Here is a 26,138-nt window from a genome sequence, read left to right on the forward strand (position 1 = left end):
GATTTATCAGAGCACACATTTTAATGAGAATTTATTAGGCCTCATTGTGGCACAGAGCACATCAACACATTTGACACTCAAGGTTCATTTAATGCGATGATGTCAGAGTTACCTGAAACTTGAGATGAAATAAGCAAACAGATGACAAGCAGCACATTTTAGATCGTATTTCATTGCAAATGACTTACAAAGTATGTGATAGCATATTTGTAAAATCAAAGTTAAATCAGACTGGTAATGCACAAAATATACACAAGAACAGCCAATTGATGCTGTAAGGTTTCTTAAACCAGAACAGTTCTCATCACAAAAAAATATAGACATGTTTGTAAATCAGAAATATTACAAGTCACATTTGGGCCCACCTCATAACACCTAAATTCATATGGCTCTTTGACAGCATTAATATGCTCAAACATTTGCTCACCAGCTTTGAAAAGAGGTACATGAAGTCAACATGATGCAAAACATTTCAGCGATTTGAAAAAAAAAAAAGGTTACTGCTTGAATTAAATCAAAGGGTTTCTCTTCACAGTTGGATTTTCCTAAGTTGCCCCAAGCACTGATGCTACATGAGTGAAAATGCAAGTGAGTTTCAAAAAGTGCTTCTTCCATAAACAAATGACTGGCTATGTTACAAAAAATGTACAACTTTTACAGAAATTATATGGAAACAATCAGGAAAGTACAAAAACAGAACAATTACAAACATGATTGTGTTTTCTGGGCTAGTAGATCATTTGGAAGTAGGACACGCTGTATGAGAGCATTCATTGTATATAACAGGGTATAGATACTTTCTAGTAAGCACATCTTTTAAGTACACTGAATTTGTTTTCTATAGCAAGAAAATATATTCTTTTGTTTTTATAAAAGATAAAGTAAAAAAGCTGCATATTTTTTTTTATCTAACAGAGTAAATATAGTCAGTGTGGGGACTTTGGTAAACAAAACATATTGCTGAGGCATAGCTATGTACAGCCTATGCACATATACGGGCCAACAGGGTATGGGAGCCATGTATTTGTTCACTGTGCATGGGCCACTGTCCGACTTTCACAGATAGAAACTCCATGTTGCAGAAGCTGCCAGCGGATTCTTTGTGATCTCTTTTGCATACAGCCATATGAGTTCTTGATTTCACTGAGAATATTTGCAGACTTTTACTAAGCAATGTTATCATATTTTATGCTGCACAAATGTTTCAAGCTTTATGATAATCCTTGCGGTACATTCCATCACCCTCATTGCCACCTCAGATGTGTATCTATCATTGGGAATCTGTGGGAATGGCAGGAGATCAGGGTAGCGGGTCCTCAGACTGTCCACGCCATATCCCTCCAAGATCTGAACATCATTTGCAAGGCCTTTCAATTGGGAGCTGTACTCCTCCACTTTCTGAGCAAGAGCAGTTGGTTTAACATCTTTGTCAGACTTTCCTCTGACTGCATAGTCAGCAGCTATTAGGGCAAGCTTTGTGGCCAGGTAGCACTTGAAACAAACCCACTCATTAGCATTTTTATGAAGATCATTGCGAGCAGCGGAGTAGTTTGCTCTGGCCTGTCTCAGCCACCTGCGGGCTTCCACAGGGTTTCCAACTGTTTTAAAGGTTGGGGGTACAAAGAAACGGTGGGAGTGTGAAGAGCCTGCATAGTTAGTATAATGTTCCCTGAACTGTTGTTTTTCTGACTTGTGACTGGTTGCTTCCTGGTTCCACGATGAATAAAACCTTTGATATGAAAATTTCTCTGACTGGAAGCGGGTTGATGATGTGGAGAAGGTTCTCCTGGAAGTTCTGTCTGCATTTTGGTGATCAGACACAGACTGTTTCTCCATGCGATTGATTTCATTTTGCAGGTGCTTAAACACTTCTGTGGCAATGTCCAGATTCTCTGCATTTTTGTCTGGATGCCACTTGAGGTACAACCGACGAATTATCTTTTTTCTTTCTGTCTCTGGAAGCTTCCAGGCTTGTTCGACGACTGAGGTTACCTCTTTCAGAATCTCAGGTAATGCGTGAAGTTTGATCTTTTTGGGAGATTGTTTCTGAGGAGGAGGTCTAAGGTTTTCTTTTCCAGAAAAGACAGGAGGCATCATTCGTAGACCAGAGGATCGACTCTCTGGGCTTGTAGGGGTTTGCGGGGAATTAGTGTCTCGGATATGGGTGCTTTCGTCTTGTCTTGAAAACTTGTACAAGTCGAGGGAACTCACTATTTTGTATTCACTGTAACCAATATCAATCTGGAAGCATTTTCCAAGGAAACTTGAATTTTCTTCCTCCCCTCTTTCTACCTCTTGAACGATGATGGCATAGGTATAAGTGGGCTGATAGGCACCATATATGTCTCCTCCTTCAGAGTCAACAAGGTAGCCCACATATTCCCCTGGATAGAATACATTCATTGGATCCATGAGCAGTGTGTGGTGTATCTCAGCAGGAATTGGAGTTCCAGGGAGGGGTAGCTCAAGTTTTGAGGGCTCTGTTGAGTCATACTTGACACCAAGGTTGTCTAGTTTTTCAGTGATTCTGTAAATATCATTGCAGCCTAGCATGGCAATCAGATATGATGTGTCAGAGATCAAATTGTCTGTTGCAGACTTCAATGTCATGGCTAGTGCCAGAAGAAAGTTTATATCTTTACTGTCTGAATGCTGGATGTAGAGATGAATCACAGATGTTCCATACCTCTTCAAGAAAGCTAGTGTTTCACTGCGACTGTGTGGGATGGGACTGCATCCTTTCACTCTTAAAGTTGTCTGCAGTTTTTCAAAACAGGACACTTTGAGTCCCTCACAAAGTGCTTTGCACAGACGTATGGCCTTTTCTTCATTCACAAGATACGCATTATCATTCTCATGCTTCATTATCCTGATCAAACCAGTGATAAACTGCTCTGAGGACAGCAAAAGCTGAAGGCGACCTTGCAGGGAGCACAGAGCTCCAAACTGACACATTTTTGGAGAATCCTCATCAAGCTGCTCCTCGAGAATGCCACTCAGTAGTCTAGGTCTTAGTTTTTGTGGAAGTAGCATAATAAGCTTTGTGTGGAAAGCATGGTCTTTCCCCAGGTAACACTGGCTCATGTCCACAAGCATTTGAACCCCAACGTTACCCTGAATTCGGCTTTTGTAATGTGGGGCATCATCAAACACCAGGGTATTGGATTTTGCAAGTCTCCCATCATGGCTTGGCAAGTAAAATATCAAATCTCTGAGGCTCTCAAGATCTTTGCGAATTTCCTGTGGATCATTGTGAAGGGACTTGAACAATCCAGAAACCACTCTTTTCACAGTTCTCATTTCATTTGGGTCGAGCTGCTTTCCCTCAGAACTCCTGTAAATTCTCCACAGCACTTCAACATATTGTTTGGTTGACACAACATCCTCTGTGCCAAGAAGCTTGAACAACTGATGAAAGGTGCCAAGTTCCAAAGGTAATTTATACAAGTAGGGCTTGAAGTCAGATTCATTATCTAAATTGATGACCACTTCCTCAGGTTTCAGTAATTTCCAACCATCTTCAACCATGACAAATGTCACACCACGTAGCAGGTAATGGAAATCTCGTTTGTCTGCACTGAGGAATTCATATGTGGACCTCAAAACTTTATTCCTCGTTTTCACCATTTCATCATCTGGACTTGATATGTTGCAAATGTTCTTGCAGTTGCTTATGACTTTCTCCAGAGGTGGGTCCAAGTTGACACCCAACATGTTTAGAACTTGGTCAAGCTGTTCCTGTCCACCAAGAGCACTCTCATTCTGTTCCTTTATGCTTGAAGGTGTAGCTTTCTCAGGTAGGATTGGGCAGGATGTCCACAGCAAGTGTATTATATCTGTTTGTTTGAACTTCGGGTTTACTTGAGATCCACTGAAACGAATCAGGGGCACTGTGCCACTCATCTCTTGATACTGAGTATGAAGTTTGATGAGTTCTTTGGGAGCTCTTTCTGGACATAGAAATGGTATCATTGACAGTTCCTTCAGAAAGGTACCCTGGAAGAGGTCGAGTCTTTCGTTAAAGATATGGTTCAAAAGTACATCGACAACAATTTGCACTTTTTCTTTGGTCCAACTTTCAGTCTGGGCTTTGATGCTGATCTCTTTTGCAAACTGGAGGACTTGTTGCTGGGAGACCTCATGCTTCAGACCAATATTTCTCAGAAATGTTATCCATGAAGTCAATAACAGAGCACCATTCTTAGGTTTTGTCACTTGCTCTATTTTTCTAAAAAAGTCATTTGGAATGAAAGACTTTGTAGGTAACATAACTTCAAACACCTTTACGGTCTGATCGTAGAAGAATTTGGCTGGTCTGAGTCTGTTTGAATAGTCGTAAATGAACAACAGTCCCTGTAATTTATCATAAAGCTGATCCTTCATTTTGCAGCCTTCTTCCATTGACATGAGTCTCTCCTTCAAATAAACAATGTGTTCAACTTTGGCATCATAGGAGAGACTGTCAAACTTTGGCAGAAGATGATGGAGGTAAATTTCAAGGTCATCGATTGGCATGCAGCCAAGGAAGGCATACAGTTCTTTAAGCTGTGGACTGTCAGCAAGAAAGGCAAAGGAAGATGTTTGAGTCCATTTGTCTATGTCTGCACTTGGCATGCTTTTTTCAAGAACATAATTTGCACCATAGTTTGCAATACTGATGTATTTTCCACTAACTGACTTAAAACATGGGAGGAGTTTCAGACTCTGTGCATCTTGTTGAGAAAGGTTAGGTAGGTGGCAGTTGAAATACAACAGAAGAGCTTCAAAGTCCCTGTCAGTCAGGTTTGCTGTTTTGAATGCAGATGTCTGAATCATGTACTCAAGAGCTTTCAAAATGCTCGATGGATTTTCAATGTTGGCTGTGTGTTGTGCCAGGAAAGGAATGATTTGACTCTCTTTGACACAGATTTTGTTCACTGCAAGCTGGATACATCCTGCTTTCATTAGAGTGTGAAAGACTTTATCATTTTGGCCCTGTGGAAATATGGCAATGTTTATCAGACTTAGAGGTAGGAGTGCATCGTGATCTGGGATGACAAGCTTCTCTCTGGCCATAAATTTGATTCCAGGTAGTAAAGCCCAGTCTTTCAGAGTGTCAAGTACTGTTTCAAAGCTGGGTTTGATGTCCGTCTGATCTTCCTTAACAGCTACATTCTCACTGATGAAGCTCCATGTGTTCTTTAGCCAGGATTCACTAGGAAAGGTATCTTTCCACTTTACAGGGATCTTTGTTCGATACTCTCTAGGTAGAACAGACCCCAGAAGGTCACTAAAACTACTGATGTCAAAGGGTTTTGCAACTCTTGCTTTTGACAGGACATTGCTGTACCTCATGTACAATGTATTCATAAACATATCTTTCCTAGACGATATAAGTTCATGGTGAGCTGTCAAAAACTTTGGTCTCTTCGAGTCAAACACTTGAAGCATATTCTCCATTGTTATCAACAGAGGCAAGCCATCAATTTTGACCTCATCCACTTCTATGTCTTTGAAACAGTAGTCAACTAGGAGCTTCAAGTTATGAACCAGCTTGAAGGTAGACTGTGGGAGGCGGCAAGGAAGTTTCCCAACATGGCAGGATGTGTCAGGTGATGAGAAAGTGTGCAGAAATTGGCGAACATCACTTGGTGTTACATATGTGACTGGAATCCCTGCATCTTCCAGACAGAGGTAGAGGTTTGCTGTTTCATCACAACTATGAACCAGGTTAAAACCAATGTCAAGAAGCAAGGTTTTCAACCTGTAGACATTTTCAGCCACAGACTTCCTTGAGGTTAAGTTATACTCTGTGTTTTTCAAGTGTTGAAGCTCATCCTGAAGCAGATTATCAAAGAAGGCTCTGCTTTTGTTCGCAGTGGATGTATTCACCCATGAGATGTAAATGGCAGAGTGCATTTCAGAGTTGTCCATCTGAGCTGCTCTTACAACAGGAAGCAAACGCTTCAGATCAGCATGGATGCAGTTGTACACTGCTTTAACCAAGCAATACCAGTCTGGTTGAATGTCAAGTCTGTTAGCTGGGAAAAAAAAGAGGTATTTCCGCAGCGTGTCTTTAACCACATGAAGAGGTGTTCCTTGTAGTATACTCATGGTGGGATCAGGACCTGGAAAGTATCGGCGCTTCAGCTGAATCAGCAGCTCAACAAATGCAGGAGCTATAAGTGATGTCATCAAATTGTTATTCCAATCACTTCTTACCCCTACACCATTGTCATCCCTCCATAGGTTTCTTCTAGCTGAGTCTAGGGCAAAATGTCCATTGACATGAAAAGGCAAACCAGTTTCCAGTGAAAGGGGCAAGAAGCAAAAGGCTCTGTGGGGTTTTTTATAGTTGTGGCTTACACATGCTGCCACACCTCCACGTGGAAACAAAGTTATGTCTTCATTTTTGTGAGCTGAAACCACACTTTTGGAGACATTTTCAATGTCTGGAAAGCCAGATCTGTTGCAGATCATCCATGAGGTCATGTTTCCATCAGTGTCCTCTATATCCATCGAGTAGGTTATCTGTTGGACTGGAATAGCAGCAAGCTGCTTCTTTTTAGTAACACTGTCAATGACCGAGGCATGAAATTGTTTGCGTTTTAGTCGATCACCATCTGTTATTCTGGCTGTGACAGAATAGAGCACTTTTAGTTCACCAGATGCATGGTCTATTTGACAAACTGATATTTTCTCCATGTGGTTGAGAAACATAAGAAGCTCTGCACCATCTGTTTTCAACTTGTCTAGGAGGTTTTGCACCATTCTATCAGATGCAGGGACAGAACTGATTTCTGATGTTTTTGCCATCTCTATGGATCGGATGGGGAATCTGAACATTGTGCTCCTTTCTAACTTGAAATGAGCTCCCAAGTACAGATTTAGAACATCTGAAAACTGGGATCTGAAGTCAGAGTCCAAGTCTCTGAACATCCTTCCAGGACTTACAGATGTAGCTCCTGGTGCATACTGTGCATGTGGATCAAAGATGCAGAGAATGTCATTGTTTGAGATAAAGGATGGGCAGTCAGTTATGTGATAAACTGAGTTGAATCCGATTCCATATTGACCAGTTTTGCCTGGATTGGCCTCTTTTGTTCCTCTTCCAAGGTTCTGAATACCTCGGACATCATCCTCTGTGAATGGTTGATTGTTGTACACACAGAGGGCAGGGCCTTGCATTGGGATCCATTTATCATCAAATATTCTGTCAGTGGGGTGTGTCCTTGGATCAAATACAAAATAGATTTCTGTGGCTTTGGCATCATCTGCATTTTGAAGCAGCTCTTTCAGCATTTCCTTCTCTGATGGATAGGCATTGAGAATGCTTTTAATCCTGCTAGTGAGTTTTTCTTTCTGTCCAAACTCACTGCCAAGTGGATTGAAGCAGACGTTAGAAGCATATCTCTCGAGTGCTTTGTGACGTTTTGGGATTGCTCCAAGCTTCACAGCAACCTCTCTTGGGATGTCAGCATGACAGTATTTCACAGAGGAATCTCTGACTTTGATCCAAGGGCAGTCATTGTAACATAATGACTTTGATGGTTGCAGTGTTAGATTGCAGTCTGGTAACAAAATCCCACCATAATTTGCTTGGCAAAACTCTTGGTTTTTGTCACGAATTAGACTCCAGATGCCTTCACTAATGATTCTGCGGCATAACTGGAAGTTTTCCTCTGTTAGTGTCCTTCGTCCACACTCTTGCCTCACTGTTTCAAGAACAGCAGCGAAATTTTCAACAGTAAAGCTGGGCTGCACACCAACATTTTCAAAAAGCTCTCGACAGCTGTTTCTGTATTTGTTTGGAAGCTGATAAAGATGGGGAGCTGCATCAAAATTCAGGTGGAACGCAACTTTGGAAGGACTGACATATGTGTTCTCCACCAAAATGGAGTTAAATGCTTTTAGGTCTCCACTTATTTCACCTCTTACATTTTCATCCTGCAGCATTTCCTCATGAAGGTATTTGTAGCAGGCATTCGTTATATTTTCCTGATACAATGTGACACCATCAAAGGACTGAGAAAGTTCCTTTAGTTGACTGATGACCAGCTCAACAGGGGGCTTCCTTATTAGACCAAGACCGTCTTTTACAGCCAATGACATTGTACCACACCCTTTAAAGGATGGTGAATTCTCATTCAGAATTGGTTTCATTAGGCAAACTGTATCCTGATGTTCAGTTGTGTAAAGCTCTCTAGGAGAGAACATTGTGGTTGGGGAAAAGCTGTTCCCATGCCATGGTAAAGAGAAGCCTGCAGGTCTTGTCAGAAATGGAAGGAACTTGATATCTTGTAGATTCTCCAGGTACTCAGTTGCAACTGGATCTCTCATCCTCAGTTTCTCATCAATGAGACTCAGTAGTATGCTGCTACGAAAGCATGCAGCAGTGTGATCATTTTCATTAAGCTCAATGACAGAATGAGCACGCTCAGTGAGGTCCTCCCAGCATAGATCATCTTTCACCATGCCCAGCTGCACTAGTTTAACTAAACAGACTGGATTTACATAGTCTTTGGACGTTCCTTCAGGAAATCTTCCATCATCAGCAATGTAGAGTTTAGCAACTCTTCCCTCTGGATGGATGAGTTTGGAGGGTAAAACTAGTTCACTTTTGGGTCCAGAGCAAGGTATGCAAGGAGTGACTCTAAGAATTGATTCAAAATCTTCAAGTTTCTCATTTAGGACATAATGCATCAGGGGATCTCTGAGCTCTTTGTCAAGCTCCTGAATGTGAGGAAAAAATACTTCTGAAAAGAACTGCTTCTCTGTCAGGGTATTTTCCATTAACTTCCCTCTACATCCAGCATCATCAAATCCTTCCTTTACCCAGTCAGGGAGCTCAACAGCACAGAGGTTTTGTGAACCACTCTTCCTGAGGTATTTTAGAAATATCTTGAAAGCAGCAGGGCCAATGTCTGGCCTACAAAGTAAGGCGTCATCAAGGAATCTGATGTATTTGATTGACACCCATGTTTTTCCATCTGAAAAAACCTTGGCCTGATCGCTGTCACCTCCTTTGGCTATTTCTTGGTAAATGCCCTGGCTGATCAGCACAAAGTCATCATGTACCTGACTTGGATCTGGCCATGCTGAATAGTAGCTGTACTCGAGAAGTTCTCCACTTTCAGCCAGTGAACGCAGCATTGAGAGGGCTGCTAAGTAGGCCTGAACAATGACGTGCCTCATGAACACAGAGTTCCACTGTCCTTTGGTATCAGTCTTCCAGATCTCTTTGCGATTGGAAGTGACAGCAAAACAGCCATTGATGTGAACTGGCAGGCCTGTTTTGATTCTCAGAGGCAAGTAGCAAAACACCTCTCCAATTGGTGTTGAATTTGTTTTCACAGTCCATTTGCGATTCTCTTCCTCTGAGAGAAGAACAGCAACTCCTCCACAAGGCACTAGTCCAAGTCTTTTTCCACTGTCACTGAGGGAAAATTTGAGGGCTTCACTCACATCCATACATGAACAGATGAGCCAGCTGGTGACCTCGATTGCTTTTTGGGGCATTTCATCTGTCAGTCTCCGAGTTTGGACACCTTTAGCCGCCATCTCAAAGTACTGGTTGGGATCTTCCTCTGGACCTCGAAACAATGGAGAGTGCAGATCCACAATGCGTTTGAAGACGTTGTGAAACTCCTCCACCACAACACGGATGATGCAGCCAGATTTAGGAACATCAGCAGGAACCCTGTTGGTGCTTGCTACTTTCTTCATAAGCTTTGCTGCAGATTTTAGGATGCTCAAGGGTCCATATGAGGCTTTGCTTGACCACACACTTTTGTTAATAGCCACCACATCTTGTGCTGCTGCTGGGTTTGGTTCCTCATATTTCAGGTATTTCAACACCATACATCCAACATGCTGAGTGAAGAGAATGAACCTATGGCCACATATGCTGAACTCATCAACCAGGGAATAAATATCTGTGGTGTTGTAGTACAGACTACTTATTTCACTGGATGAGGCCTCTTGCTCTGTTCTGAATGGAAGTCTGAAAAGAGTACCATTGTATTTGTATGGTGAGTCTTGAGCTAAAGGCAGCTGGCAGTTAAAAACGTTAAGGAATGGTTTGAATTGATTGGGAAATTTTCTTAGCCTCTTTTGTTGTTTGCTCCAATTGATTTTGATCCCTGGATTGGACCGGTCTCGAATGTGTTTGCTAATGTGATTGATATTGGGATCAAACATAATCATGAATTCCCTGCTCATTATGATGGGGATATCAGTGATGTGATAAACGGAGTTAAAACCCAAGCCGAACTTGCCAACTTTATCCGCTTCACATCTCTTCACTGACCCACCGAGCCGTGTGATGTTCAAAAAATCTGTGTCTGTAAATACAGCACTGTTGAAAGACCACAGAGACGGGCCATGGCAAACAATCATGCCAGGGTCGAGGAGATTTTCTCGAATGTCATTGTTTTTTCTCATGTCAATAAGAAAACTGCACTCTGTTGCACTGGCATCATCAGCATTCTGGAGGAGCTCCTTAAAGATATCTGCTACAGATGGATATTCCTCCAAGATATTTTTTATTCTTACTGTTAGAGGTTCTTGCTGGCCTGATTGTTCAAAGCCAAGATTCTCTGGGTTTATCAACCTTGTGCTCAAACATGGCACCTTCAACCATTCAGCAGTTTTCATTGGGATGTCATCATGGACCAAAATAATAGGTTCTGAGGCATCTTCAAGTAAATCATTTAAATCATCGACCTTGATGTCACAGTAGGTGCATTCGTGAATGGGTTTCATCGCTAATTTGCTTGGGTTCTTGTAACAAAAGATAGGCACTTGCATATTAGTATCCACTGGGATCTGATTATTGTAGAGCCATCTGAGGATGTTGATCAAGAGCAGAATATTGTGTTTACTTTCCTCCTTGCTAATCTCTCCCTCACATCTTTTTTGGATTGTGGCGATGACGTCAAACACATGGGTTGGGACAACCTCTTCAACTGAACCACAAAACTTGAAAAGCTTATGAAATTTTCTCATTGTTTTTGGCAGTGAGTAGAGGTAAGGCTGCAGGTCTAGATCGGGGAGGGGTTTTAAGACGGTTTGGCCTGGTGATGTGAATGTCTTTCCAGTCCACACCCAATCAAAAGGCAAGGATTTCATTGCTTCTCTTGCATCCTCAAGATGAGCTTGCATAAATCCATAAATCTCAAATAGAATCTGCTGAAACTGGTACCAATCTTCAGTGGTAAATGCTTGGGATTTATGCCAGTCATTCACAGCTTTCAAGTGCTGCAATACCTGATCCACTTGTGGCTCTATTGTAAGTTTCAGAGCCTTCTTGAAACCTGCAGAGGTGTGTTCAACCAGTGGTACTGCAGATCCCACAAGCACTGCATGGTATATTTCACACATCTCAGACAGAGAGCAGATATTGAGCGTATCTCCAATCCAAGCAAGAGAATTTGGGTAAGTTAGAGGTCTTTCTTTACAGACAGGTACCCATTTTAGTTGAAGCAATGAGGCCTGGATTTCAGCTGATTTTATCAACTTGGTTTGTTTATTAAGAATTTGCAAGAGTGTTTTTGCCTTTGTCGTTATTGAGTCCCATTCAGGCTCCTCGCTGCTTTGCAACTCCTCTATCTTTTTTGCCACTTTGAGGACATCTTTTTCACTGACCTGCACCTCATTTCTAAGCCCCAGTTGTCGAAGTGAATGGAGAATGTCAGGAGATTTGGTAAATGTACTTGTGGGAAACCGTGTTTTCTCCTCCTTGTAGAACAAATGCTGTAAAATCTCTAGTTCAGGGTCAAAAAGGTCTGAGGCTTTTACAGATCTTCCACATGACAACTCAATAAATTTAAGAGCAGAAAGCCATCCAATCACAGATGGGTTTTCATTCTTTAAAAATCCCAGGTGCTTAAGAGCCCAAAGCATGATCTGGGTAATTTCATCTTTTGAATAGAAGCCCTTGTCAATGTCCCGAATAATCATCTTCAGACATTCTGTTGTTTTGACTTGTTCTACGTTGAGCATCTTGATGAGACGGATTGATTCCTCATCATGGCAGGCCACAAGATTTTCTGACAGTTTCACATCTGGAGGGTACTTTGCTCTGTGATGTAAAGCTTTTGCACCTCTCATTGATGTAAATGATGAGGTACCTTCAGAATAGGCCCCTACCTTTTCAAAGATAGAGAGATCCAGTAATGTATGCTTTTCCTTCTCAGTGATGTCAGACAGTCCTGCGAGAAATTTTCTGAGCACAATTTTCTCTTCCACTGAGAAAGACGAGACTTGGCTAGACAACCGCTGTGTTGGTAGTCTATTTAGAATTTGCAAAAACATACCAGGAGAGCAAGGGTGGATGTAGGACTTAAGCTGAGGGTGCTGTAAACATGAGTCCAGGTTTTTTATGACAACACCTCCAAGCTTTTCCAGGATGTCAAAAAGGCTTTCAGAAACCGGAGCCTCAACATCATCCACATAAATAATGGGTGAGGGGGTTTTGAGACGAAGAAGCTTAGCTGTGTTCATGCTGTCCTCAAGGGGCACACGAGGGATCAATGGCATGTCTTCAAATGTGTTTAAGTCATCAGCAAAATTGATGTAGAGATGTTTCCAAACCATTTTCAACCATGGAATTGTGGGATGCTTTAGTTCTTTGTTTCCAGGTTCCCACTCTACACTGAAGTCTCTTGTTGGCCAGGCTGTAGAGAGTATCTCCTTGATGAGTCGAGCTGATCGTTCTGGATTCAACACTTGTAGCTGAGTACAAGGTCTTCCTGTTAAAATGACAACAGTGGATTCAGTGTCAAATATTACCTTATATAATGTTCATTGTTGACTGGTTAGTTTTTAAAAGTGAGCAACACTTGAAATCCATATTCAAAATAAAAAATCATTTTAATTAAAATTATGCATTAACAATATTTAAGATGCAATAGTAATGTGATCCATGCAAACAAGCTTCCACAATTCTCCTTATATCAGCATCCTGTCTGAGCAGCAAATAGCTCAAACTGACTTGAAACATGCAAATCCCTAAACCAATTTTAAAATAAAATAATACATGAATCCAACATTGGTCTAATTGATAATAGAAAAAGTTTTGACAAAAGGAAAAAACAAGGAGAGAGAATAATGTGCGAGTTTATTTTTCTCGAGTTAATTGTCTGCAGCCACACATTAGTTTTGGTTAATTATAAGAAGATATATAGCACCCTTTGCAATACCTACCTGAACACCCCCAAAGAAACTGCTGCACTGTAATTTAAATGACATATTATTGGAAGATGTACATGATTCTATCTCACTGGATAAGAAATTATCATTAAAAGCTATATGTTAATTATATGTGTATTTGTGAGGATCAGACCATAAAGGACATCAGAAAAATAATACTGACGTTAAATAATGTAAACAACAATAATATAATTATTTACAATGAAGCACTAAAAATAGGTAGAAAATGCTATGTCTGGCCTCTAATGGTGTATTTCTGTTCCGATATTCTATGCATATTTTGATTTGACTTTATTTAATAGATCTTTTACACTGCATTTTATTTTTCCTGGCTCATGGACTGCATGTCCAGGTCATTGTGAGGAAGTGAAATCATTCATGAATCAATATGCTTTATTCATGGGCCAATATAGGATTATATCACTTTTTCAAAGTTTCAAAGTCTTGCACAAAAATTTAAAACAAATTTATTTAAAATGATCTCTTGTCTTTTCTTTAAAGCAGAAAAGCAAAAAGTATTCCTACTTCTGCAAAAATTATGCAACATATTGGTTATAAATAAATACAGAATAGACATCTGCTCAACATCTACTAAGTTTTGTTGTTTTGTTGTCACTTTAAATTGTTTTTTGCTGTCCTATCCTTTAAATAGTAACACCAGAAATATAAAAAGCTAATACTGGCTGGTGAATTAGTCTTGCTCTGTGTTTGGACAACAAACAGAATCCAGAAGCCTTTTTTCAACAAGCTGGTAAGCAGTGTGCAGCAACAGGTGGGATGAGGAAGCGCTCCAGTCACTGTTACATATCTAATGTTCAGTGTCTGTCCTCTTTACTGTCATACCTGAATTATCTGGCAGAAATGTACCAGATTTAATGCACAACAATGGCACAGCTGCAGGGCAAGATAAAAATGGCCTAATGAACATTATGGTTACAATTCACACAGTCATCACAGTCTGAGTAGAGTCTGAGTACAAACCCATGAATCAAATAAACCAGCCACTGTTGGATTAAGGATGCATGGATATAAACATAAAATATTTACAGTATGTTATATAGATGACCTGTAAAATAAATGTCGGTGTGTTACTACCTCTGCTTTTGGCAGCCTTCTTTAAGCTGTCCATCACTGAAGGCTTCAAAGTTTCCAGTAAAAACCGATGCTCCAGTCCTGGATAGAGAGACCTTAAAAAAAAGCAAAGGAAATTAGAAATGCAGTAAACAAAGGAGAAATCAACACCACTCTGAAAGGTCTTTCAGCAAGGAGGAAGCTATCACTTAAAAAAAGCCAGATTACAGTTTGAAAACGCCCACAAGGACAAAGACTTTAATTTTTGTAGACATTTCCTAAAGTCTGGTAATGTAAGTTCAAAGTAAGATTTAATTTTTCTACTACAATAAACATCTTTACTTTTGGAACACCACCTGAAGCACAAATGTGGAAGTACAATGGGTGTAACGCGTCATATCGTCATATCAGACCAGTGCACTTTACTAAATAGATAAGAGGCAAAGGAGGAAACATTATTATGGAAGGAAGTTAAGACATAGGCCTGTGTAGGTCAATGTGGTAATAAGAAAGCCCTGAGTTATGAAAAATCAGTGGGAAGAGCTCAAGCAAAATACTCTGAAAAGCTTGTGAAAGGAAACCCAAAATCTTTGCTCCGAATCACAAAATGTAAAGCAAATTGTAACTACTGAAAAGATGTAATCTGTGATTTTCTGGCACTTATCAAATAGAAATCATTTAGCAATGCAAACTGAACTAAAATGTGAAATGCATTATCAAAAAGCAATGACAGTTACTAACTTGTTTTATTTAAAGTGTACTGTACGTAAACAGTATGCTGTTTACATACACTGTACAGTATGCAAACAGTAGTTTCATCTGTATATTAGGGATCACGAGTAAGATAGATTAGGTGAGTATATAACCATTTGTAAAACCTGTCATGGTTTTTGAACCTTGTAAACATTCATGCTATAGATAAAGAAAAATGCCATCAAATTAAAAACAGACTAATTTTTGTTTAGATAAACTGCTACACTTATTTTCTCTGACAAAATAGTCTTGCCTTTTATTTTTTTTTTTTACCGTAACTCTTTAAAAAAGTATTGGATGTTTATCCAGGCGTTTTACCTGGGGAATGCCTCAGATGTGATGTAAATGGCGTCTTTTTCACTGACAGAAGATGAAAATGATGTAAATGTTTCATTCTGGAGTGGCAGAAGCTCAAGCCCTATGAGATCACTGTAGTTGGCATCACTGAGAGCAAACTCCAGAAGCAGCAGCTTCTCCTCTGAGGGACCTTTGTGTTTGCTCTTCCTGATAGTTTGCCGCAGTAAAGAAGGGGTAACTTTCTTCACCTCAGTAGACTCAGTCATATAGGAAGCCAAAGCAAAGTCCACTGCAGCTGGCACCTTTGCTACCTGCATTCCTGAGCTTTGGAGGTAGTTGATGACCGTCTCTGAAATATCATTGTCAGTGTCCAGCTCTGAGAAGGCAGTCTGCTCCACTCCAATCCAGCTCTCACTGAGTGAATAGATCACTCGCTGCTGCAGTAGTTCATGAAAGAGGGGCTGGAGAATGGGCGTCCAGCGGGACTTGACCTGTTTAGGGTCTGGCCATGCCCTGTATGTTCCTCTTGGGGACAAAGGAAAGTCTTGGTCCTTTTTTGTCTGCACCCTCTTTATAGCATCCACAATGAGAGTGAAATAAGCCTTAGGGATGACAGTTATTATAAGCAGCTCATTCCACAAGGCAGATGGATCCCTCCACTGGTCCACTTCTCTCCACTTGATGCTCCTACGGTTGTCGGTGAGACCGAAAAAGCCGCTGACATGAACCGGAAGCCCTGTCTCACTCTCCTCACCCGGTGGAAGAGGGAGGAAGCAGAAAGCTCGTCCTGAGAAGCCAGATGTGGCACCTCTGTCCTCTTTGTTTATGACAGTTAGAGGCAAGGCAATGCCAATTGTTGGCATGAACTTCAAATCGTCCGCCAGAGAGTCCAACTCAGCACACATCCCTCTGCCTCCAACTCCATTACAAACCAGCCATGTGGTCCTCTGAGTCTCTTTAGATGTTTCATCCTGAGTCTCTATGTGAAGTTGGTAAGTGACACATGTGATGATGGAGCTGGGAACACCATTACTGTAGCTGTCCACCGCTTGACACAGTGTTTTCAGTGCATTTGGCCTTTCTAGTTTATCATCAGGATTCTCTGTTGCTCTGACCTCAAACAACACTCGTTCTGTACCGTCACACTCTCGGACATGCAATGAGATCTTCTGGACACTCTTCAAGAAGAGGAGAACTGTGTCTGCATCAGCTTTGAAAGATTCAAACAGCTCCAACACCTTTTCCTTGTTGTAAATATTCCCACTGAGCTGGGAAGGCTTCACACGAAGTGGGAAGCGGAACAGAGTTCCTGGAAAGCTGCCATCCCGGATGGTGTTCTCCGAAATACCAAATATCTGAGTGTAAGGTGCAAACTGATCAGCAAGCTCTGTGATCTCCTTAATGTCCGTCTTCAGATTCCAACACTGCCCTGACTCGTGCATGCCGAAAAGGGTCTGATGGGGGTCCAGCATGGCAATCTGATCCCCACTGAAGATACTGGGAACATCTGGAACATAAGAATAAACAACAAACTTATAAAAATGGAAAGTACATATTTGCGACTTTATGAACGAGATCTTAAACTTTGACACAATAAAAATAAGTAAGAAGAAGGACTTAATTGCTAACATTATTTGCTTTGCCAAATCAATGTATTCTATCAGAACACATGAGAGACAAACACAAAATTGTGATCCTTGATCTTTATAATCCTTTTTGATCTATACTGAAATTAAATTATGCACAGATAGAATCTATTCTCAAGGCAATTGATTGCACTAGAAATTATCACAGTAAAAAGGGGCTGAAAAAAATGCACACTACACTATTTTTCTTGACTAAATACCCAAATAACGTCATAATTACCATTGTCTGATTGGTCTGTGCAAGATTTTCACAACAAAATATTTGATCTATCCCTGTTCTGTTTTGGTACTGAAACACTCTATAAGGAAATATAGTATAACATTTTAATTCATCCAAGAAAACTGAGGAGACTTCTACTTTATTCTAAACTAATTTTGTCCATACAAAGTAGCACACAATTGGAAATATAAGTTATATTTCTTAATTTTTCAGCAAACACTTACCTGTAACATGATACACAGAATTGAAGCCAATACCAAATCGTCCAACTTTCAGCGGGTCATCTCTCTTTCTGCTTCTTGCAATCTCCTGAATCCCATTCCAGTCCTCGACAGTGAACACAGCATCATTGTAGACGTACAGCGCTGTCCCTTCAGGTTACAGCATAAATAAACTCAGGAGATTTTGAAACTGGTGAACAACAAATGTTTGCATGAAAGATTGCAGCGCCTTATTTTAATAGTAAGCAAAGAATTCACTTCATTCGTAGTGGTGTAGCTGCAAAAACAATATGACTCTGCTGCCAAGTTCACTTCACCAGTAAGTGCTAACCTTGATGCTGAGCCATGTCAGGTGACCACAGTGACTCCACTCCGTACTCCGTCTCATCGTATAAGAACTTCACTTCAGTGGCTCCAGCATCCTCTGCATTTTGAATCAGCTCCTTCAAGATGAAGCACAGAAGCAGTGAGAAATATTGAACAAAGGAACATTAGTGAGAAATGAGCTTTCTTAGCTCTGCTTTTAAGCAAAAAGCTTTGCAGTTAAAAAATAAATAATTAGAGTGGATGACTCCATTTAGGACATCAAGCCTTAATTTTTGGTAATGTTACTATACTTCACAATAAAGCTTGCAGGAAGAAATTAAACCCAAACAAGAATAGCCCTCTTTCTTTTTCCTCAAGATTGACTGTTTTTCTCATGATAAATTCCTTGAAAGTAATACATCTGTTTTTAAGGGAGAATTTGAGTCAAAGTAAACCTATCACTATTATGCATGTAATTAACAGGCAGTAGACCCATAACAACCATTTGCTGAAAGACTAAGATAGAACTACATAACAAGTCGCTCATGACTCAGGATTAAAGAAACACTCTGAATGGATCTGGTGTGAAATAAACAATGCATATGTAAAACACCTCATGCCCTTTGGTATGTGATGCTAAGACCCTATTTTAAATCAAAAATGGGATATCATTTAGTTCTTCAGCATCACAGTAATCCAAAATAAGGCCAAATCCACAAACTAATGTCAAGTAGATACAATATCAACCTTCCAAGGCCACATCAAACCTAAATATGATAGAAAACACAGTGGAGCTGAAAAGAAGACAAAGTGAGAGAGAACCCAGGACTTTTGATAATAGGGATCAATTGTGCAAAGAGGAATGGTCAAGGATACCTCTCTCTATATGCTCTAATCAGTTAAGATGTTATAGGAGGAGTCTAAGTCCTCTTGGCAAAAATAGGCTACACAAACACGATATTAAAAGGATGTAGGTTTTAATTTTTTTAATGCAGGATCTTATATCCCCACTGAACATGGTTTCAAATTAGAAGTTGAGTTCTTTAGTCTCAGATTATTCTACTGCAAAAAAACTTGTTTATTTAGGTCTATTTGCAAATTTTTTTCAGGGATGTCAACAAGTGTAAAAGTTGCTTTAAATATTCAGAAGTAACCCAAAGAGTTTAAGAAATAAACTACACTCACCTTCAGAATCTGCCCCCCTTCAGGGTATCTTCTGAGTATGTCCTTCAAAAACTCCACCAGGGGAGGTGTAGTTTGGCCAAATCTCCCTGTAACACACCATACTGTATGTGCTGCACAAAAGTAATGTTAATGGTAGAGATAAAAATATTTCAACTTTACCTCCTCCTCTAAGGCCCCGTCCCTCCAGGGCCATAGACACTTCTGGGCTTCCTACAGGGACCAAGCTGCCAATTTGCACTCTATCATTTAGCTGTAAAAGACAAAAAAAAACTTTAATATCAAAACTAATTTAACTACAATGTTGGAAGACAATGACAGATGTAACATCTAAAATATATTGTGAAAAACAATAGCAACTTAATGTAACAATAATACATTTAGATCCAACTCATTTATTTTAATGCTACGAATTAGTAGAGATACTATGCCACAGTTACAGATGAACCATTCCCAGTGATGACTGCAAACTGGGTGATCACTAATCTTTTCCCGATGCGTCTTTCAGAATCAATGCAGTAGCATGGCAGAAAGTCAGTATGAGGGCCCGATGCCGCAGCTGAGCGTGGCTGTTCAAGGTGACACTGCTAGTCGCTGCACTCAGCACTCTTTAGCTATAATGTGCTGTAAGGCAAACCCAGCTGCACACAGGAGAAGTCCTCCATTAGTAACATTATCATGGTGTCCATATGCAACAATAATTGCTGCATAATTCAGGACAAAGACAGATATTTAGCATGGGTCCAAGTAAAGTGCTTATAACAAATGTGTTGTTTAAGGGCTGATGCATAATGGTTGTAGTAAGCATGCAAATAGCTACAATGTTTGAAGAAGTTGTTTTAATCTCAGCAATGCCCACCTAGTTTAAAATGAGTAAAGAAGCAATTACATGGAAAACTATCAAATAACTTTAAAGCAGATGGTCCTTTCAAATATAATGAAAAATTGTGATTTACTGACAAACAATAGATTCTTACGTCGAATAAAGATTTCTTTGTCTCTTAAACATTTCTACATTTTGTCGCATTGCAACAACGAACGTCAATGTATTTCATCTGGATTTAATGTGAAACGTGGTTGTGAAGTGACAAATTGAAAAAAAAAATTATATAATTGCTTTTGCAATCCCCCAAAGTATTTACACTTCTGTAACTTAGTTTTTTTGAAAATGTAGCTGGTAAAAAAAAGACTGCTTTATATAATTTGAAAGCAGATGGGAAGAATAATGCTTCCTTTTAGTTTCTTCTAAGTAGAAAATCCCTCTTCGCTTGAGTAGAGCTTCAGGCATATCTTCTCCATTAGACTTCCCAATTTTTAATAACATTAGCAGAAGCAGAAAAACAACATAAATTATACACCTATCTTTAGTTGGCACAACATCCTTCTTTCCTTATAAGGAATGCTTACCATGAAAGCACAGACATAAAGTCTAGTTTTGGTAAGAAATAATACATAAAATAAAGTCTGGTCGTAGCTGGTAGGTGGGGTTTGAAGCTTTTCTTTTTACTTGTTAAATTGGAGGGAAATATGCTTTCAATCAGTCTAGATTTGTTGTCAGTTGCAGTTGTAATAGGGAATTCATTGAGTGCAATATCAAAACATCTTCACCAGAGTACCACAAAAATTTATCCATGAAAATAGCAACAGTTTCATAAAACTAATGGAGCTGGATACATTTAATGGGTGTGCAGCTTAAACATTTTTGCTCCTCATTCTCCAAATTCAGCAGTTTTATCAGTCAACAGCTGGCAGTCGATCAATAGATAAAGATCCATGATGACCTTTGCCATTTTCTGATCAAAGATAAGGTCAATAACACTAAGAGAACTCAATTAGTGAAAAGTAGGAACAACAAATCATAGCTTGGGGAAAATCTCAACAAGACACTTCTAACAATGGAAGATGTTTGCAGCGTATGCAAATGTCAGAGCATCTGTGCTGCAGCTACAGCAAAGGCTCATGAAAACTGAACACAAGTCTAATAATTTAATGATCCATATTGGAGAATATATGGGATTACTGGACAACAAACTAATATTTATAAAAGAACTGTTAAAATGAAAGATCTGTGTCCTGAATGTTGCAACAGTCTTTTTATAACAATGGTTTTCAGGTAGAAACGAAGGCACTTACTATCCTCCCATTGTGAAGCAGACGCTGCTCTTTGACCGGCAGGTTCGTTTCCTCGTACAGCAGTTGTTTGACATCTTGGACGGATGTGAAGGGGGACAAATGGTAGGACCTCGGGCCGATGCACTCATGACTAACTGTCACCCGTGGCACCCTGGAAACAACAAACACAGATAAAAGCCCCTGACATTACTAAAAGGGTTTGACTTATCTGAACCAATTTTGACTTGAATGCTGTCCACAAAGTAGACAATGAATTGGATGTCAAAAACAGGGCAAAATGTGTTGTATGATGTGATCCACCCCAGTGGAGGATGTGAGTCTTAGTTACAATCAATATTGATTAAACCTAAAAGGTTGGAAGAAACATGATCATGGCGCCCATCTGTTACTGGCATTTCTAGTGTTTATATACGGTGTACAGGACAAAAGAATTCACTTTTATCACTCTACATTGTAATTGGGAGCAAGGGGTCCAATACAAAGTACTACATAACAGTCAACTAAAATTAAATATGCAGCTTTAAAATGTTCTCCCAAATAAAAGTATGAAATGTACATGCCTTTATTTTCAGCATACTCTCCTCCCTGAGACCTCAGATAAAAGTCAAATGAAGTCAATTGCACCACTGCAAACTGTTCACAGACTATCTATTAAAAATAAGTGTAAAACATTTTTAAAACATAGACGTGATTTACAATAAAGTAACTAAAATAACTAAAATAACTCCATAATAAAGGGGCTTGAAAAGCATGATAGTCCTTCTCAGTAATTCTGCAGTACTTCCAGCTGGTCTATAACAAAATAATAAAAATAACATTAACTTTTATGGGTGTAACCTAACTAAATGTGAAAAAGCTCAAGGGGTGGGAATACAAGGCACTGTAGGAAAGTTGTTTCATTGTACCTATGTCTACTTTTTTGTTAATGTTAAACCAATGTGCTGCAGAAGAACATTTTACACATGCAACGGTTGCTGTATTACGCAAGGGTGGGTGTTTCATTTATATAAGACAAACCCGAAGTTTCCAACAGCAAAAAAGTAAATATTCTTGCTTGTCCAGCAGCAGGCTACAGGGCCTATGCAGTCAAGTGCACAGTGGTGCATTCACTAGAGGAGAGTGGGTGTGGCAGCTGCTTCAGCACAGGATGGTTCTCATCCTCCTCATTAAACCCTCCACACATATTCGTAGAGTGCAGGCCAATAAAACCACACAGGTGCGATTTAAATAAATAAATAAATAAAAATAATGACACGCCGTCAATCTGCCAGTCATGCTCAGAGCATCCACCGCATGCAATATGCTTCATAATGGCAGAAATACTTTTTCTTGAACTCACCACGGGTCTGGACAGTTTGCCATGTCGCTGTTGTTTTATGTCCCAGCTCAGACACTTTCATTGGACTATCTTCTCCGCCGGGCGCAGGGATACAGCACCGGGAAAACGGCTGCGGTGAGGCGAGAAAACCGTTATTTACAGCAACAACGCTCTCCATTCAAAACAACGCTACAAAACACACATGACAGCTTTTTTTGGGAGATGTTTAGTTAATTAAAAGAACACTTGTAAAACATGTAACGGTCGGAGACATGGAGTTGTTTATCAGCGGTATAATGCCGGTGTTGTGTTTAGCCCCTCTTTATCCCAACAAACCCCACTCACTTGTTTCTGTCCTGTGAGCGCCGTTTGCGGTTCTTCTCCCGAAATGCTTACACATGTGAAAGCACCACGACTTCCTAGAAACAATAACAACAATAGCAGGCGGCATAGTTAATTCCCCTTCGGTAACACCGTAACTCCTTCAAAGGCCATGTTCTAATAATAATGAATTACACAGCGCGGCTGAGAGCAGAAACACCGGAGATGAAGCAAGAGGATTCACCCCCCAGTCACTTCCGCATCGTCTTTAATCCTCCCAGGTTCATAAGGATGTGACCGCTAAACTGAGTTAATGATCAACATTGATTTTCCTATTCCTTTCAATACTGGATTTTTTTTTTTAACACTAACCCATTCTTCTCAGGCCCAGTTTCACCCTAAACATAGTAACAATGAAGATAATTTGTGGCTAAATCTTGCAAAAATAAATGTTTTGGGAAAATCAATGAAAATTTGAGAGCTCCAAACTTTTAATTTTATTATGGGTTTTTGTTCTTCCATACCACCAGCCAACTGAAAATGTAGATGCTGCAGAATATATATGGGTGCTCGGAAATTCAAATCAGTTGCCATTTAGTTTTACATATGGAACAATAAAACAAGACTGCATTTTCTTGGATTTGGAACAGTTTGTATAATTAACAAATAGATAAAAACACAAAACAAGCTGTTATAAATAACAGTCTGTGTCGCAGAAAGCTATGTTGCATAGTTCTTTCTGCTCTTTATGTTGTGTTATGTCCTTCTGGCAGCAGTTGAAATGGTTCATTGACTTCCTAATTTTTAATAACATTAGCAGAAGCAGATGTGAGGAGTTTCTGACAATAGCCAGAGCTCATTTCTCTGTTGCATAAACACTCCAGTGACACTCTGCCAAGCTGAGATGTAATGTCAGCTCGCTCATTTCACAGCTCAGAGGATAGTCAAACAGAGGTAGGCTTGTTTTAAATGCAAACACAAACAGAATATACAATGGTTTGTTGGCATAACTGCTAAAAACCCAAAACAGAGGATTGCCAAACTAATAAACGCCAACTTAATCTACAGTAAATGTATTACAATAATTATTTTTAGCTGTTTTCCAATTTGCAATCCATAATCTTTAGATCTTGAGTTCTAAAGGTTTATCAGTTGAGCAATTATTGCAAATAATAATAATAAAAAAGATTTATTGAGTGGCCACTTTGGGGTTTTGAGCCCAATTTTGGGACTCACTGACAAAAATCATTATGATTTCATCAAGGGCCAAAAGTCCTGGTCCAAATCACACTTTTTCTTTGAAAGACAGGCAAAGGCTCATATGTTTCCTCTCTGAACATAACAGCCAGCATTACTGTTTTAACTTTTTTGGTAAAATTGGTAAAATAATACAGATATGTGTGCTAAGTCATGTCTATAAAATGTAAATGTAAAGATTTAAAAGTCAGGAAAGCTAATATCAGAATGAGGACCTGAACCCCTCCTGCGTAATCTGTAATTTGAATACCAATATATGCTATTGTTGCTTTATAAATCATTTAAAACCCAAATTTTAACCTGTTGTGGAAGCTGTAGTCATATCAGGTGTAGATTATGATACAGGGAAACTATTAGGAAACTAATCTAAAATTGTTCTATTTTAAACATCTTAAGCTAAATTTTTTCAGATTTTTCCCCTTTTACTAAATTCTGTACTTTTAAATCAGAATGTCTCTTATTTATGCAAAGCAATGCTGGACATTGCATGCTGTGGCCGGAGTTTCTCGGATTGCTGCATGCTGGGAATTGTAGGCAATAAACAGGGTTCAGTCGCTACAGCACTGCAGTCGAAAGGATGCGCACACCAACTTTGTAGCTGAGACCCACTGAGTGAAAGGTGTGCCTGTCCTCGTCATGACGCACTTTTAATTGAGTCCGTTTTACCTTTTATTATTGCCTAACCTGTGCGTCACATAAACACAAAATCCACATATTTTCTGTAGCTTGGTTCGTCGGTGATATCTGTCATTGATACACAGTGACAGCGCACATAGATGTTTTTTTATTATTATGAATTATGAACACACAGCAGAGATATAATCGATCAAATCATCAGATCTGCAGTAAAAAAGTGACATCATCACATGAAAGTCAAGGATCATCTAAACGCCAGTCGGCTCACAATGACATCAACTCAAGAGGACACCTAGTCCACTGTATGAGCTATGCTTTTCAAAACGCTGCGGTAGAAATGGGATGTAGCAAAAAAAAATAAATAAATAAATAAAATAAATTTAAAAAAAGCCTACGTAAAACTTACCAGAGTGCACGATTTCAGTGTCCAGGGTATTTTCTGGAGGACCCTCCCCAGTACTCAGACGTATTTCCCATTAATTATTGATCGTACATCTGTGCGTTGCCGTTTGATCTGGCAATATCCTGAGCTAAGTCATCGTCTGGTGTCCTAACCTCCCAGCTGATCTCGGTGCCGCATTGGAAAGAGAGATGAATAAACTCACAGCTAGGAAGGCAGCAGCATCAGCACCGCATCTCTGTCCTGCTTCCTGCAACGCGGATGAGGTCACGAGTTCCTGCTGATGACCGCAGAAAGTGCCCGATATCTGACCTGAAACTGGCGGAGGACCTAGTTTAAAGTGTAATTTCCGAGAGTCGTGGACTCGATCGTTTTACACTGCAGCTTTTATCTCACAGGTCCTTTAAAGAGACAGCTACAAGCTCCGATAGGGCACGCCACAGCAGCGCACGGTTGATTAAAAGCTATTTGAAAAGATTAAAGACTTCAAATTGATGAGGAAATAAACAAAACAGATAAAAACAATTATTGATCAAATTACACAAATTTTGAAATTTGGTGAAACACAATGTAGCATTAGCTAGTTGCATTTATTTGTTATTTATTATTACTTATTAACATTTTAGCAGTCTGCTCTTTACATTACATTACATTACATTACATTAAAAAAAACACAAATAACTTTTTTATTGCAATACTATGAACATATTGAAAGAAAACTGTGGTACCTTGCTGCTTTTACACGTCAACGCAGGTAGATGGCGACAAAAGGACAGCTGTTACCTTCTGACTCAAGTAAAAAAAATTGTATTGCAGTTCTCCTCTATCAACGCTAGATGGCTCCAGTCACTGCATCAAACACCACTCTACAACTTTAATCACAGCACATGAATATATTCAGTACAAACATGAACAAAACATTTATTGTTCTTCATAAACTACACAATGGAATTGTTTTATGTAATTACCTGTAAGTGAATTATTGATTCAATTCAGTTAAATTATTAACTCATAGTACACAATTCACACAAAACTTAAAGACAGAAACAAATTATAGTCATGACAGCCTGTATTTTACATAAAATAAATAAAATTTATCATCTCATGATTTTGAAGCATTTTTACATGTGAGTACACTCTAATTTCCCGGGATTGTTGTATTCCATGACATGCCCAGACTTGTACT

At 39.6% G+C, this 26,138-nt stretch overlaps 1 protein-coding gene across 1 annotated transcript; it reads right to left on the bottom strand.

Moving 5' to 3' along the window:
• Positions 1–14: 14 nt before the first annotated feature.
• Positions 15–25,320, bottom strand: sacs (sacsin molecular chaperone). The gene is made up of 11 exons (XM_044119537.1): positions 24,959–25,320; positions 22,684–22,757; positions 22,360–22,468; positions 21,021–21,171; positions 19,050–19,140; positions 18,891–18,976; positions 17,731–17,842; positions 17,403–17,549; positions 15,334–16,819; positions 14,287–14,378; positions 15–12,731 (listed from the first exon to the last, which is right to left on the bottom strand). The coding sequence occupies exons 3-11, from the start codon at positions 22,380–22,382 to the stop codon at positions 1,180–1,182; spliced, it is 13,740 nt and encodes a 4,579-aa protein (XP_043975472.1). The 5' UTR covers positions 22,383–22,468; positions 22,684–22,757; positions 24,959–25,320; the 3' UTR covers positions 15–1,179.
• Positions 25,321–26,138: the final 818 nt, after the last annotated feature.

The sequence above is a fragment of the Gambusia affinis genome, linkage group LG06, assembly GCF_019740435.1.
Source record: "Gambusia affinis linkage group LG06, SWU_Gaff_1.0, whole genome shotgun sequence".
Taxonomy (NCBI): domain Eukaryota; kingdom Metazoa; phylum Chordata; class Actinopteri; order Cyprinodontiformes; family Poeciliidae; genus Gambusia; species Gambusia affinis.

What these genes read in the sequence shown, in the direction of transcription:
- sacs (XM_044119537.1), bottom strand. Translation starts at nt 22,382, where the DNA reads ATGGCAAACTGTCCAGACCCGTG. An exon ending in TTCTGTGTATCATGTTACAG is followed by an intron (nt 16,820 to 17,402) that starts GTAAGTGTTTGC and finishes CTTATGTTCCAG; the next exon opens with ATGTTCCCAGTATCTTCAGT. An exon ending in ACATCTGAGGCATTCCCCAG is followed by an intron (nt 14,379 to 15,333) that starts GTAAAACGCCTG and finishes CTTTTTTTTAAG; the next exon opens with GTCTCTCTATCCAGGACTGG.